The sequence below is a fragment of the Odontesthes bonariensis genome, chromosome 14, assembly GCF_027942865.1.
Source record: "Odontesthes bonariensis isolate fOdoBon6 chromosome 14, fOdoBon6.hap1, whole genome shotgun sequence".
NCBI lineage: Eukaryota > Metazoa > Chordata > Actinopteri > Atheriniformes > Atherinopsidae > Odontesthes > Odontesthes bonariensis.
This window is the reverse complement of record NC_134519.1, coordinates 33900091-33913040: the sequence shown is the minus strand read 5'-3', so window position 1 is coordinate 33913040 and position 12950 is coordinate 33900091. Positions and strand designations below refer to the sequence as shown.

General features: G+C 42.0%; 1 protein-coding gene across 6 annotated transcripts in view; it reads left to right on the top strand.

The window, feature by feature from the left end:
- Positions 1-12950, top strand: part of depdc5 (DEP domain containing 5, GATOR1 subcomplex subunit) — a 41347-nt gene that overhangs the window by 22372 nt on the left and 6025 nt on the right. For 2 of the 6 annotated variants that reach the window (XM_075484103.1, XM_075484101.1), the window contains exons 28-38: positions 329-449; positions 1642-1809; positions 2358-2577; positions 3152-3288; positions 3379-3475; positions 3735-3797; positions 5614-5723; positions 6046-6126; positions 7911-8043; positions 11953-12052; positions 12205-12444. In XM_075484103.1, coding sequence (XP_075340218.1) covers positions 329-449; positions 1642-1809; positions 2358-2577; positions 3152-3288; positions 3379-3475; positions 3735-3797; positions 5614-5723; positions 6046-6126; positions 7911-8043; positions 11953-12052; positions 12205-12444 — 1470 coding nt within the window. Of the gene's footprint in view, positions 1-328; positions 450-1641; positions 1810-2357; positions 2578-3151; positions 3289-3378; positions 3476-3734; positions 3798-5613; positions 5724-6045; positions 6127-7910; positions 8044-11952; positions 12053-12204; positions 12445-12950 lie in introns of those variants that run through there. The other 4 variants (XM_075484102.1, XM_075484104.1, XM_075484105.1 and 1 more) reach the window with 4 other exon arrangements.

Here is a 12950-nt window from a genome sequence, read left to right as displayed (position 1 = left end):
AATTAACATCTGCCTCTTCCTTTATTTATCTGAATTCATCTGCAAAGGCCACAGCTGGACAAAAAGACATGGGTACCAAACTTTCCCACAGCTAATAGTCTTTAGTTGGTCCAGACAGAGCTATTTCAGCTATCCACCTACTCGTTACCGCATAACATTGACATTCCCACTTTGTGTGATAACTTTGCTTATTGATTTGGGTTTGGAAAGTGTCATTCTTTGAGAAGTTGCAAATAACGTTTTCTGCGTCTTCTTCAAGACCTATTAATAGGAAACATCAACAGACCCTTTATTATTGTATGCACTTTGTTCCCTCTTTTTTGGAAAGGTCTGGTATCTCTGCGTCGAGCGGAGGAGGAGGAGACGGTTTACTGGCTCAGCATGGGCCGGACGTTCCATAAAGTCTGCCTCAAAGATAAGATCATCACTGTCACACGCTACCTGCCAAAGTGAGTGCTCCTGACAATAGTTCTCCAGGTTTTCTGAAGGTCATTCAAAATCTTTCTTTGGATACTGGCTACTTTTTCAATCATTTTCAGTGTAGTCCTTGTACCTGACCATTAACAGATAAAAATGTTTAGTGTGTTTAACCCCTTAACACTGACTTAGGAATAACTGAAGCCGAAGAAAAGGTCCCTAACTTGGGCCAATTTTTTATTTACATGTAACAAACCCGTTCACAGAGAAACAATTTGTCATTGTTTCCAAAGGCTAAGACTTTGGTGTTTGTTGTAGATCAAGTAAAGAAAGTGGAACAAATTGTGTCTTTGTTACAGGCTGCTAGTAACAAAGATAACAGTTTGACATGCATACAGTGGTATTTTTGCACCAACGAGATGATACTTAAAGAGCTATTGGCTAAAAATGTCTCAGCATGGTGTGCAGTGTTCCCATAAAGAAATTGAGGAAACCATACAAATGGAAGACAGAAGAAGCAGTAATAGAAGGCCCAAAAAACTATCTACATTAGAGTAATAGTATCTGAAAGTGATGCCCTTTAAAATAACGTTTAAAAAAAAAAAAAAAGACCTGACACAGTAACTGAGAGATGCACCCTTCTGTTGATCCATCTACTGTTCACTGAAGCCTCATCAGAAATGTTTTCAATGGAAGGGTGGCTGTTAAGAAGCCAATCTTTAGAAAGTAAATCAGGGAAAAAATGCAGAGATATGCCAAATAACTTGGAAGTAGACTAAAAATCAGTGGCAACATGTGGCAGCAGGTCTTGTGGAGTGACGAATTATGGCCTGAGCCCAAACTTCAATGTTAGTCAAATCAGATTTATTTGTAAAGCACATTTAAAAACATCTGTTGACCAACATGCTAAGTAAAAATGCCACTGTTTTTAAAAAATGCTAAAATGTCCAAGTTTACCAAATCTACCTAAACCATGACAACGTTTAATATTTAGATTGGTTTGTATCAAAGAAAAATATTTCAGAGTAATTAAACTTTTAGTGGACACTTATTTTAATTAACATTTAGCTTAAAATCAAGTCAAATGCATTTGAAACATGGCAAGTGGTGTAATTGAAGAGGTAACAAAAAGTACAAGAATGTTGAAAAATATTTTCATTGTTACTATCATAACAGTTACAGGTTTAGTTTAGGTGTCTTGTCATGTGTTTGTTTGTGTCTCAGGTACCCGTATGAGTCAGCTCAGATCCAGTACAGCTACAGCCTATGTCCTCCACACTCTGATGCTCAGTTTGTTTCCTGCTGGGTAGAATTTGGACATGAGAGACTGGAGGAATATAAATGGAACTACCTGGACCAGTATATCTGTTCTGCTGGCTCTGAGGACTTCAGGTGCAATACAGTCATGCTTATAGAAAACACATATTTAGTCACTTATGTAGTCACTTAGCATACAGAATATGGGGCCAAAGTTGATCCAACTGAAGTGAAGCCAAGGATTTCAAAAAAAAAAAAAAAGTTTTTGTTTGTTTCTTTAATTCATTGTTTATTTATGTGTTTTCATTCATTAAATTTGACACTGGCTCTCAACCAATGACAGCTGGGATAGCGGCTCTTTTAATTTCATGTATTCACCTCTTTAATTCTCAGAGAATCAGATAAAAGTAATCAAATAATATTCCCTGTCATACTTAAAAGCCTATCAATTTATGTTTCTCATTATGTTGTATCATTGCAATAATTCGAGTGTATTAAATTGTATTTACAACATACATTTTTATGAACTGAGATCATTTAAAAATATGGTAATATATATATATATATATACATATATATATATATTAATACTTTTTTTTCTTTTAAATACTAGTAAAAAAATATATAGACTATGTATAAATACTAAGTCATTTACCACCATTAACCCTTTCTCTGACCCCCAGCTTGATTGACTCGCTGAAATTCTGGAGGACTCGCTTCCTCCTGCTGCCAGCTGGAGGGGCTCGGCGGGTGGCGGATGGGGAGGGACACTGGGATGTTTATGGGGGTGAGGGAGCTGGAATGGGTGGCAGTGGGGACTGGGTTTTGCTAGACGGCTTCATTCGCTTCCTGGAGGGCCTCAACCGCATTCGACGACGCCACCGCTCCGACAGGATAATCAGGGTGAGGTTTCCTTGCTAACAATCTTTTGTATCTGAAAAAAACTATGAAAGTACTATCAGGCTAAAGTATACTTTGTTTTGTTTTGTATTTCTTATCAACCACTAGGTATATTGTTTCTTCATTAATTAAAAGAAGCATCCTTTATTGTGTCAGCTGGCTTCACTCTATGATATATCTACTGTTACTCATTCCTCTCTCTTTTCTTTTTTTTTTTGTATTTTACCTTCTGCTTAGCTGTCAGTTCCTTTCCAAGTCCTGCAGAAGTTTAGAAATGTCAGTGATTACAGTCTTGCAACTGTGCAGATTTTCATTAAACTTGTAATTGCACTTTAGTATTTCTGCTATTCTTTACTTGTCTGAGCACTTTTTTTTACCTCTGGTAATGAAATTTTTTTACAATATAGTAAATGCTCATTGTAGTTGCAAAATATGGTTCCATAAGTTAAGTCTCCACTACTTTTCCAATTCAGTAAGTACGGGTACATTTATGAGGCACTAAAAACAGGAAAAGCATGGTCTATGGGCTTATCTTAAGATGCTAAAATGGACACCTATTGTTTTTTTTCTTTCATAGCAGAAGGGCACACCAATGAAAGGTTTGCAGGTTACCAGTCCTCTCCCTCTGTACCCTATCGAACCTGTGGCACCACCACAAGGAAAGAGAGGCACATCAGCTTTATCAGCCCTGCTGGAGATGGAACAGAACCAGAAGTGAGTTCTTTCCGGGACTGAATCTTCATATATTATTAACCTCTGAGCCATGGATTTCACTCTTTATTGCATTTTTTGGCTTCTCATTAGAACAATAGAGGAGCAGCAGCAGGTAAAGCCCTCAGCAGCCATGAGTGACCTTACATATGCTACCACAGCTACTACATATGTCGACAGCCCCCGCAAGGTAAATGTTTTTTTTATTTTTTATTTGAATGTTATTTGGAATAAGTCAATTGCTGCAGGCCTTTGGCTTCTGCACACTCATCTGAATTTACTTTCATCAGCATCAAACTTTGATCAAATAGCTGTTCTTTGCTTGTGTTACGGTGTGGGGCTTTTGCTCTGGTCTCTTCCTTCAACATTTTCTACATGCATCTGTTCTGTTCTTGTTTCTGGGCTTTGGTTGTTTGATCTTGGGTTATGTTCCTCCTGTATGCTGACAGGACGCTGCCTTTATTTTGGACTTTATACGTAGCCCTCGGTCCTCCTACACCTATCACTCTCAGGTCAGTAACAGGATCACAGGGCATCCTTTAAGCTGTTTTTTTCGGTGTGTGTTGCAATGTGCTATATCTCCTTCTACTAACTGCATTAATGCATGTGCAGATAAAAACACTGTGTGGGAGTGAATCTTCACTTGCAGTTCTTTCTCAGATTTGAGTTGTCACAGCATGTGACAACATACAAAATATGCACTTTGTGTCATATGTTGTAGTGTCTGTTGGTTAGTACAGATACTCATTCCGGGATCACATTTCACTTTTGAATGTTTCAGACAGCCGGTGGTACTTGTTGCAGGAATCCATCAGTGAAACACAGTTCTTATTCAGTGTTAGAGGAGTGTTTTAGTTTTTCCACTAGGGGTTGAAATTAAACCATCCTGTATATATGCCAAATACCCTGCTTAGATCCAATAGCAAGTAGAGCATAGAGCCCACCTCTATCATGTGATAGTGCCAGCAGTGCTGTGTTGATGCCAAGCAACAAGTAGTCATAAATAGATGAATAAATTCCTCAAATCTCCAGGTATTGTATTCCAGCCTTTCCATTAAGCAGAGGATGAATGCTGGTATTACACTTTTTTTTTCTTTGTTGAACTTTAACCTTGAAAAAATTGATGGCAAAATGAAAATTGATCATTCTGTCAAATAAATCAGCCGCTACTCTGCCTAAAAAAAATCCTTCTTCATTAAAGACATTTACTCCTCTGTCACCACATATCAATTCTTCCTATAACTGACTTGTTGCAGTCTGAAGAACAAAAATCGAACATTGTCTGTTTAAAAGACAATATTGAAAAGTCTGAAACAATATTTAAAGATTCAGAGATCCAGACTATTTCTATCAGTGGATAAAATTGGGATATTATGATTAATAATTGAAGGGCATATAGTCCTTTCTGGATTTCATCAAAGTATAGACAGTATGCTCTAGTTAACTACATTATGTGTGGGATCATTTTATAATTGTGATCCTGGTGTAACTAACATATGCCTCGTCACAAGTGAACTTGCAAATTGAAATAAACATTTGAAGTTTCCATGCTTGTTATCAGGACTGAGTTGGTAAAAGGCCTGTTTCATGATAAAAGAAAAAATGTGACTACATTTTAATCCTCTTTAAGGTTCTTCACCACATTTCCATTGTAAATATTGTACTGTTTATGACACCACATTTCATTAAAAGTAATTGTCAGATACTTTGTCACATTTAAAATATGCTCCATTATTATTAAATTGTCATATTACTTTAGTTAGAAGTTCGAAGAAAATTCCTCCTCATAGATTTTGACCTTTTGTTCTTTGTGTATCAAAGACAAAATTAACTACCAATACTTTTGTTTGCAATATTTTCTACTTAAATATTAGTGCCCATGGCAACAATTGGAACACATTCCACCACTGCTCCAAATATCTAATTCTAGAATGTTCTGCTGTCAGAATTCCAAAATTGTCAATGGCTTGGAAATAGTGTTTCTTTTCTTTCTTTTTTATTAATTCACTTGATGCTGAATGCATGTGTGTAAAAGTATAACCTTCTCTCCACTGGATTCAGGGTGAAGAGTAGTATTTTATAGTTTGTCATAACTTAATTACTTTTTTTTTTCATGTTATGCATATTTGTTATGAGTAAGACGAACAAAGTCTTTTTAACCTCCACTTTGTACAATAACAGATTTTTTTTTATGGTTGTCTGGCAAAACCAGCAGTATGACTGAAAACCTCTAGATGAGTGATAAAACTGTATTTTTGTCATGTGGGTTGGAGCTTTAAGTGTCGTTACTGAATCAGCAGATTTAATGAAGTATTTCTTACTGTGTAGCTGCCTGCAGAAACCACTGAGGCTACAGATAAAGGAGTACAGCCTGGAGTGACTGCTGGCTCGTCAGCATTGCCTGCAGGGGACACTGCAGCCAATAGCATAGACACTAGGTGATCTTTCACTTTATGTATTGTACTGATGTTCTTGACTGCTGGTACTAGCTACTAAAAATGCTTCTGAATGCTTCTAATTTTTTTTAGATGTTACTTCTAAAATGTGTGCATCTTAGAATAAGTGTCACTGGGTATAATTTTGAGTTTTTCATTGAATGTTTTTCTTAATTATTCAAATGCGGGTTTTTTTTTCAGTGTTTATACTGTACCTCAAAGTTCTTGGCTGTTTTTGCTTTTGTCATTTGTGATCCCAATGCTATAACAGTACATGAATCAATGCACAGCTGCAATTTAGTGGTCATTAGTGATTTCTCCACAGTGGGCAGTCTGCTGGGGGGGACCTCTATCTGTCTTCTGCTTCAACACTCCTTGAGATCCTTGATGCCATCAAACATCCCACGTAAGATTTATTTTGCTGGCATGTCGTGTCAGGAATACTTTCAATTTAATAGTCATATGAAAGTAAGTTCAATCAGTTGCATCAATTATTTTTTATGTGATCATTAAAATCAATATGTATTTTATATGATCAACACATTTCTGTCAGAACCACTCTCGTCAAAATGAGACGAGAAACAGATATAAATTTCAGAAGCTTATTCTGAATGCATTCAATTGTGTTTGGCGGTATGGCTCTGTTCGGAGGAAGTTCCCGACTTTTCCATGAGCTCCATGGAAGCCAAGACAGGGAACAGCAGCATCCTCAGGTGGAGTGCCTTCCATTTGCTGTAAAGGCAACAAACCCCTAGAAGCAAGCAACAATGACAACAGTATGACATTGTTTGGCAATGAGAAGTTGGAGGAGCAGGGGAGGTGGTGGGTGCAAGCAGAAAGCAAAAAGAGCAGTGACAGCAAACCAAGTTTAAATGAAGCGCCCCGAATGCCAGCAGCCAATTGCGAGCAGCAGCTGATTACCCATAAGCGCAGTTGGTTTGTGGACAGCCATAAGGGTTGGGTCGGCGTCAGCCAATAGGCAAAGGGCGCGTTGACTACGTGGCCTGCCAGAACTATCGCGGTGCTCCATTTAATAAACATCCAGTATTTTTGGTCAAATTTCAGTGTACAAATATTTATCTGTCTAGCTATCTCCTAATGGTGGACTTAGTGATTCCACCTTGTTTGTATTGAGTGCACCATCAACTACTCTGTATACCAAAGTATTATTTTTTTCAAATGTGAAGCCATTTGTAAGTCTGCTACAGTTTGGCTGAAACTGGGTTTTCCAACAGAATTCTTAGAATTTCTAAGAACACCAACAAATCTACAATCGAATGGAAAAGAAAAGGAGCAAGGTGTTTCAATGACTCAGTCAAAGTCCAGGTCTGGGCTGGGCTGATAATACTGTGGTGGGACCTTTAAGAGGGCTGTGTCAGATAGACTGAGGCAGAACTAATGTTTAAGTGTTATTTTCCTGTCCTGTCCATTTATGGTGGAACACTCCATGAGCCCCGCTGTTTTGGTGTGCATTTCTGTGCGTTCTTGAGAGCAAACCCCACACAGAACCTCACATATGACTGCAAATATGTTCACAATCCTGCATACCCACAATGCATTCCCTTTAAGTGCACTGTAATGTCCTGTTAGGAAGAGTTCAAATAACGATCAGATAGACGTGCTGACCTCCAGGCTCTGATTCTCTGACCGGAATCATATTCATAATGCAGCTTCAACCAATGTTATCTGTTGCGTTAGAGGATTTTCTACATCACAGGATGAGTATAGGAAAATGCCTTCAAATCTCAATTATCTGAAGCAGTTTTGTGAAGAGTGGGACAAAATTCCACTGCAAAAAGTGATAGACTGATAATTTCATAAAGAAAACAATGACTTTAAGTTCTTTCTGCTTAGGTTGACTCTACAAACTATTGAATAATGGGGTGAACTTGTTTTTCACACACTGCTTTTGTGTGTAGCTTAGTTTTTCTAAAGAAAACAAGGTGTAATATGTCATGTATTCTTGTAAATCTTCGGTTGTATTGAGCTAATGTTGAGACCTGGTAAGGACCATATTATTTTCCTTTCATTAAGTCTTGATGTAAAAAAAATAAAATAAAATAATAGATTTAAAAGATTTAATAACGAATTGTACATTTGGTTGTGAAAGCTTGTATAACTAGTATTTCACTGCCTACTTGCAAATGAATTTCTAATCATGTCGGTGTCTGTGCTCTAATGATGTTCCAGGACAGGTGTACAGCTGCTCCCAGAGCAGAAGGGCCTACCACTAAATTGCTTCATCAGCGCAGAGGTTGTTCACTGGCTGGTCAACAATGTGGAGGGTGTGGCCACACAGGGGATGGCTGTGGATATCATGCAGGTAATAGTGCACTGCATGTGTTAACTTCCCTTTAATTTTATGTAAGTAAGAAAAGCTAATAAGCATATTTGCTTAAGTGTCGCTAAAATACAACAATTAACATTAGATTTCCGATTGCAAGCTGTGAATGGGGGATGCATGGTGTTGTGCTGCTTAAAGCCTGATTTATGGTCGTCTACGGAGAGCGACCCTCCCGGAGACGCTCTCCGTCGCTTGCGTGCGTCGGCCAAAATTCCCATCTATCCGGCGAGGCAACGGACACTCGAGGAGACCGCAAGGGTTGTGATTGGTCGGCTAACAACATCATTTCCAGAATCACTTTTCCGGTTTAGCTCGTTCCTCTCAGAACAACAACGCCGCCAATATTTGAAAGAGTTTACTGTGTGCCGGTAACATATGGTCAAAATTATTTGCATTTCAAAATCAATAAGCTCCAGCAGGGTGTACCCTGCCTCTTTCTCTCTCGATCGCCATCGTTCACTGTGAAGAGTGGAATGGAGCCAGAAGGTAGATTGGATTGAAGAGAAGTTTCGGTGAAATCTGTTGGTTTCCTTAGCTAGGACATTGGGCCTCATGCAAGAACATTTTCACATTTTTATTCTAAATTTCTCTTACTTTTTTCGTACGAAGGTCTCGTACGAACACGCCACGTCAGATTCAACGAACGCTCTTAACTTCGGAAAAATGCCTTCTCTGGGCTATAGAGCAGTTTGCCCCCCCGCTGTATCGAGACACACCCACCTGGCCTTCAGCTCAGTGCGCTCCACGACAGGGGCAGGGGTGCTTTGATGCGTATATGTGTCTCGTGCTCCAATTATGATTGGCAGTCCAGCCACGGGATGAAAGTCCCTCTTAATTTGTACTTGTTGGACAGCGGTGTGTGGGAATCTGATGTACCATGGGTGATAAACTGATGAGAGCTTTGATGACCAAGGGGAGCGCACGACTCACAGAGCACTGGGACACTCCCGATCTGTCTCCAATCTCCCTCTGAAAGGTTCCAGTGGCCAAAAATCCAAGGGTGGTGAGTACCTGGACGTGTGGTGGAATTGGGTTTCATCGGCGTGTTTCTCTCTGGAGTTGTGCCTCTAGCAAGTTGCATATTTGCAGCTGCACAGTCCTTGGCAATCTAAATCGCGTTGTCAGCCATTCATCTGTCTCCGCAAGGATATCTACATGTTCTCTTCAAGAGCCTGACGCGCTAAGGCATCCAAAAGCAGAAAGTCAGCCGCTGGTTATACTTCCCATTGAGCTTGTTATATACAGATTCAAATTAACCTTCAATTAGTGCATAATTTAAGTCAAACAGAATAATGTCAGCATCATTATGGGGTATAATGTATACATTTATTTATGTTTTCTTCAAAGTAATTAAATATACAATCCATTAGTCAAGCAAACTTGATTGGAATAACAACAGACTATTTTACATGACTCCTACGACAGGTCTGGATCACTCGTAAATTCTGTTCGTACCTGAAAGAAAACGTAAAATACGAGGAGATTGGTGAATGGGCAAATTCTCTTAAATCACTCGTACGCACGATTTAAGAACATATCTGTGCGTACGAACGGTTCTTGCATGAGGCCCATTGTTTTTGAATCGACTGTATGAATGAATTGGACTAATTTTGAATTTAATAAATTGGAGTTGATTGGATTATGATTACAATGAAATGGACACCGTGTACCCTTGCCCGGACGCGGGTCACCGGGGCCTCCCCCTGGAGCCAGGCCCAGGGGTGGGGCCCGCGGCGAGCGCCTGGTGGCCGGGTCTGTGCCCGTGGTCATGGCCCCTTCTGACGGGCTCACCACCCGTAGGAGGGGCCATGGGGGTCGGGTGCAGTGTGAGCTGGGCAGCAGCCGAAGGCGGAGACCTTGGCGGTCTGATCCTCGGCTACTGAAGCTGGCTCTTGGGACGTGGAACGTCACCTCTCTGCTGGGGAAGGAGCCTGAGCTGGTGCACGAGGCTGAGCGGTTCCGGCTAGATATAGTCGGACTCACCTCGACGCATGGCTTGGGCTCATAACGAACACCATGTTCAGGCATAAGGGTGTCCATATGTGCACTTGGCACCAGGACACCCTAGGCCGCAGCTCGATGATCGACTTTGTGGTCGTATCGTCGGACTTGCGGCCGTAAAAAGGGGGACCGGAGGGTGTGTTCCAACTATAGGGGGATCACACTCCTCAGCCTCCCTGGTAAGGTCTATTCGGGGGTACTGGAGAGGAGGATCCGCCGGATAGTCGAATCTCGGATTCAGGAGGTGCAGTGTGGTTTTCGTCCTGGCCGTGGAACAGTGGACCAGCTCTATACCCTCGGCAGGATCCTGGAGGGTGCATGGGAGTTCGCCCAACCGGTCTACGTGTGTTGTGGACTTGGAGAAGGCGTTCGACCGTGTCCCTCTGGGACTCTTGTGGGGGGTGCTCCGGGAGTATGGAGTGCCGGACTCCTTGATATGGGCTGTTCTGTCTCTGTATGACCGGTGTCAGAGTTTGGTCCGCATTGCCGGCAGTAAGTCGGACATGTTTCCTGTGAGGGTTGGACTCCGTCAGGGCTGCCCTTTGTCACCGATTCTGTTCATAATTTTTATGGACAGAATTTCTAGGCGCAGCCAGGGCGTTGAGGGGGTCCGTTTTGGCGACCTCAGAATCGGGTCTCTGCTTTTTGCGGACGATGCGGTTCTGTTGGCGTCGTCGGGCCATGACCTTCAGCTCTCACTGGAGCGGTTCGCAGCCGAGTGTGAAGCGGCTGGGATGAGAATCGGCACCTCCAAATCCGAGACCATGGTCCTCGGCCAGAAAAGGGTGGAATGCCCTCTCCGGGTCGGGAATGAGATCCTTCCCCAAGTGGAGGAGTTCAAGTATCTCGGGGTCTTGTTCACGAGTGAGGGACGAATGGAGCAGGAGATTGACAGACGGATTGGTGCGGCGTCTGCAGTGATGCGGGCTCTGCACCGGCCCGTCGTGGTGAAGAAGGAGCTGAGCCAGAAGGCGAAGCTCTCGATTTACCAGTCAATCTATGTTCCTATCCTCACCTATGGTCACGAGCTGTGGGTAGTGACCGAAAGAACGAGATCGCGAATACAAGCGGCCGAAATGAGTTTCCTCCGCAGGGTGTCTGGGCTCTCCCTTAGAGATAGGGTGAGAAGCTCGGTCATCCGGGAGGGGCTCGGAGTAGAACCGCTGCTCCTCCGCATCGAGAGGAGTCAGATGAGGTGGCTCGGGCATCTGGTTAGGATGCCTCCTGGACGCCTCCCTGGTAAGGTGTTCTGGGCCCGTCCCACTGGGAGGAGACCCCGGGGAAGACCCAGGACACGTTGGAGAGACTATATTTCTCGGCTGGCCTGGGAACGCCTCGGGGTCCCCCCAGAAGAGCTGGAGGAAGTGGCCGGGGACAGGGACGTCTGGGCTTCTCTGCTCAAGCTGCTGCCCCCGCGACCCGATCCCCGGACAAGCGGAAGATGATGGTTGGATGGATGAATTGGACTGTATTATTGAAGTGCCTTGAGATGACATTTGTTGTGATTTGGCACCATATAAATAAAACTGAAGTGAATTGAATGTTCTTTGATAGAATAGTGGCAAAGTAAGTGTAATTTTCACAATATATTGTGTTTGTTCAAACCAATTTTTCTATGCTTTCTTTGTTTTTGAAAATTCGCTCTTCTGTGGCCACCTTCCAAGTAACTGTTTGAATAGCTCACCTGTTTAAATTCCTGCCTGATTTTTCAGACTGAGAACCTGTGACCCATCTACTTCTGTAAGACACTGACTGCCCATAATTACTTCATATAGCCTTACTTAAAAAAAGAGGAAAAGAAAAGTAATGTATATTGCTAATTAAGCGGGTGTTTGTGTGTGTACTTTTTTCAACAGCTCAATTTGATTTTTTGTTTGTTTTGTGTAGAAAATGCTGGATGAAGGTTTGGTGGTTCATGCTTCAGGAGATGCCTTGCGCACCTTTGTTTATGGCTTCTACTTCTACAGGATTGTCGGAGAAAAGGATGGTGAATGAATATTTAACAACTCAGGCTTCAAAGAGAGTCGAATATGTTATTTCTACTTGTTTAGTTTTTCAAATGTTCATATAGTATTTTTATACATTGGCTCTGTTATGAGAACCCCATCATCAATCTCATGTGTGGGCTTTCTGTTGCAGGCTTGATCTCCCAACTTCCAACTGCAGCAGCTGGAGGCTGGTCAGCTGCAGCGCTGGAGGATTTTGCTCTTTTCCAGAGAAAGTGGTTTGAAGTGGCCTTTGTGCTAGAGGAACGGCGACCCTGTGACCTCCCAGCCTTCCTCTTGCCCTGGCTGCCCAGTCGGCCAGCCTCCTACGCAAGTAGGCACAGCTCCTTCAGCCGCAGCTTTGGAGGACGCAGCCAGGCCGCTGCACTGCTAGGTATACCCAGCCCATCTCATCCCCTCAGCCCACACTGCAGAGGAGCATCACCCTCCTCCCTCATCCTGTCTGATGCAGATCTCACTTGAGTCTACTTAAGGGACTAGGGTTTGGTTCTAGTTTTGAGGTGTCACAGTAAGAGTGGCTGCAATCCTTTCAGGGATTGTAGAAACCATAACTAAAAGCAGAGGTCCCAATTGGTTGTTCCACCACCTCTGCTGATTATTTATGTATTACAGAAGTATATTTTGCCTGGCTCATCCTATGACCATCAGGAGAATTGCATTTTAAACACTGTTCATGCCAATTATGTAGAATAAGCACAAATACATCCCTATATTAAAGACGGTTTTAATATACTATCAACTGACAACACAGAGCCCTAGACGCACACACACACAGAGAAACAACCACCAAAAATATCCTGAACCATTTGCCATCCTAACCTTAGTTTGAATTTCAGAATTTTTTTATTTTCTCACCACAGACAGATTTCACGTTACATT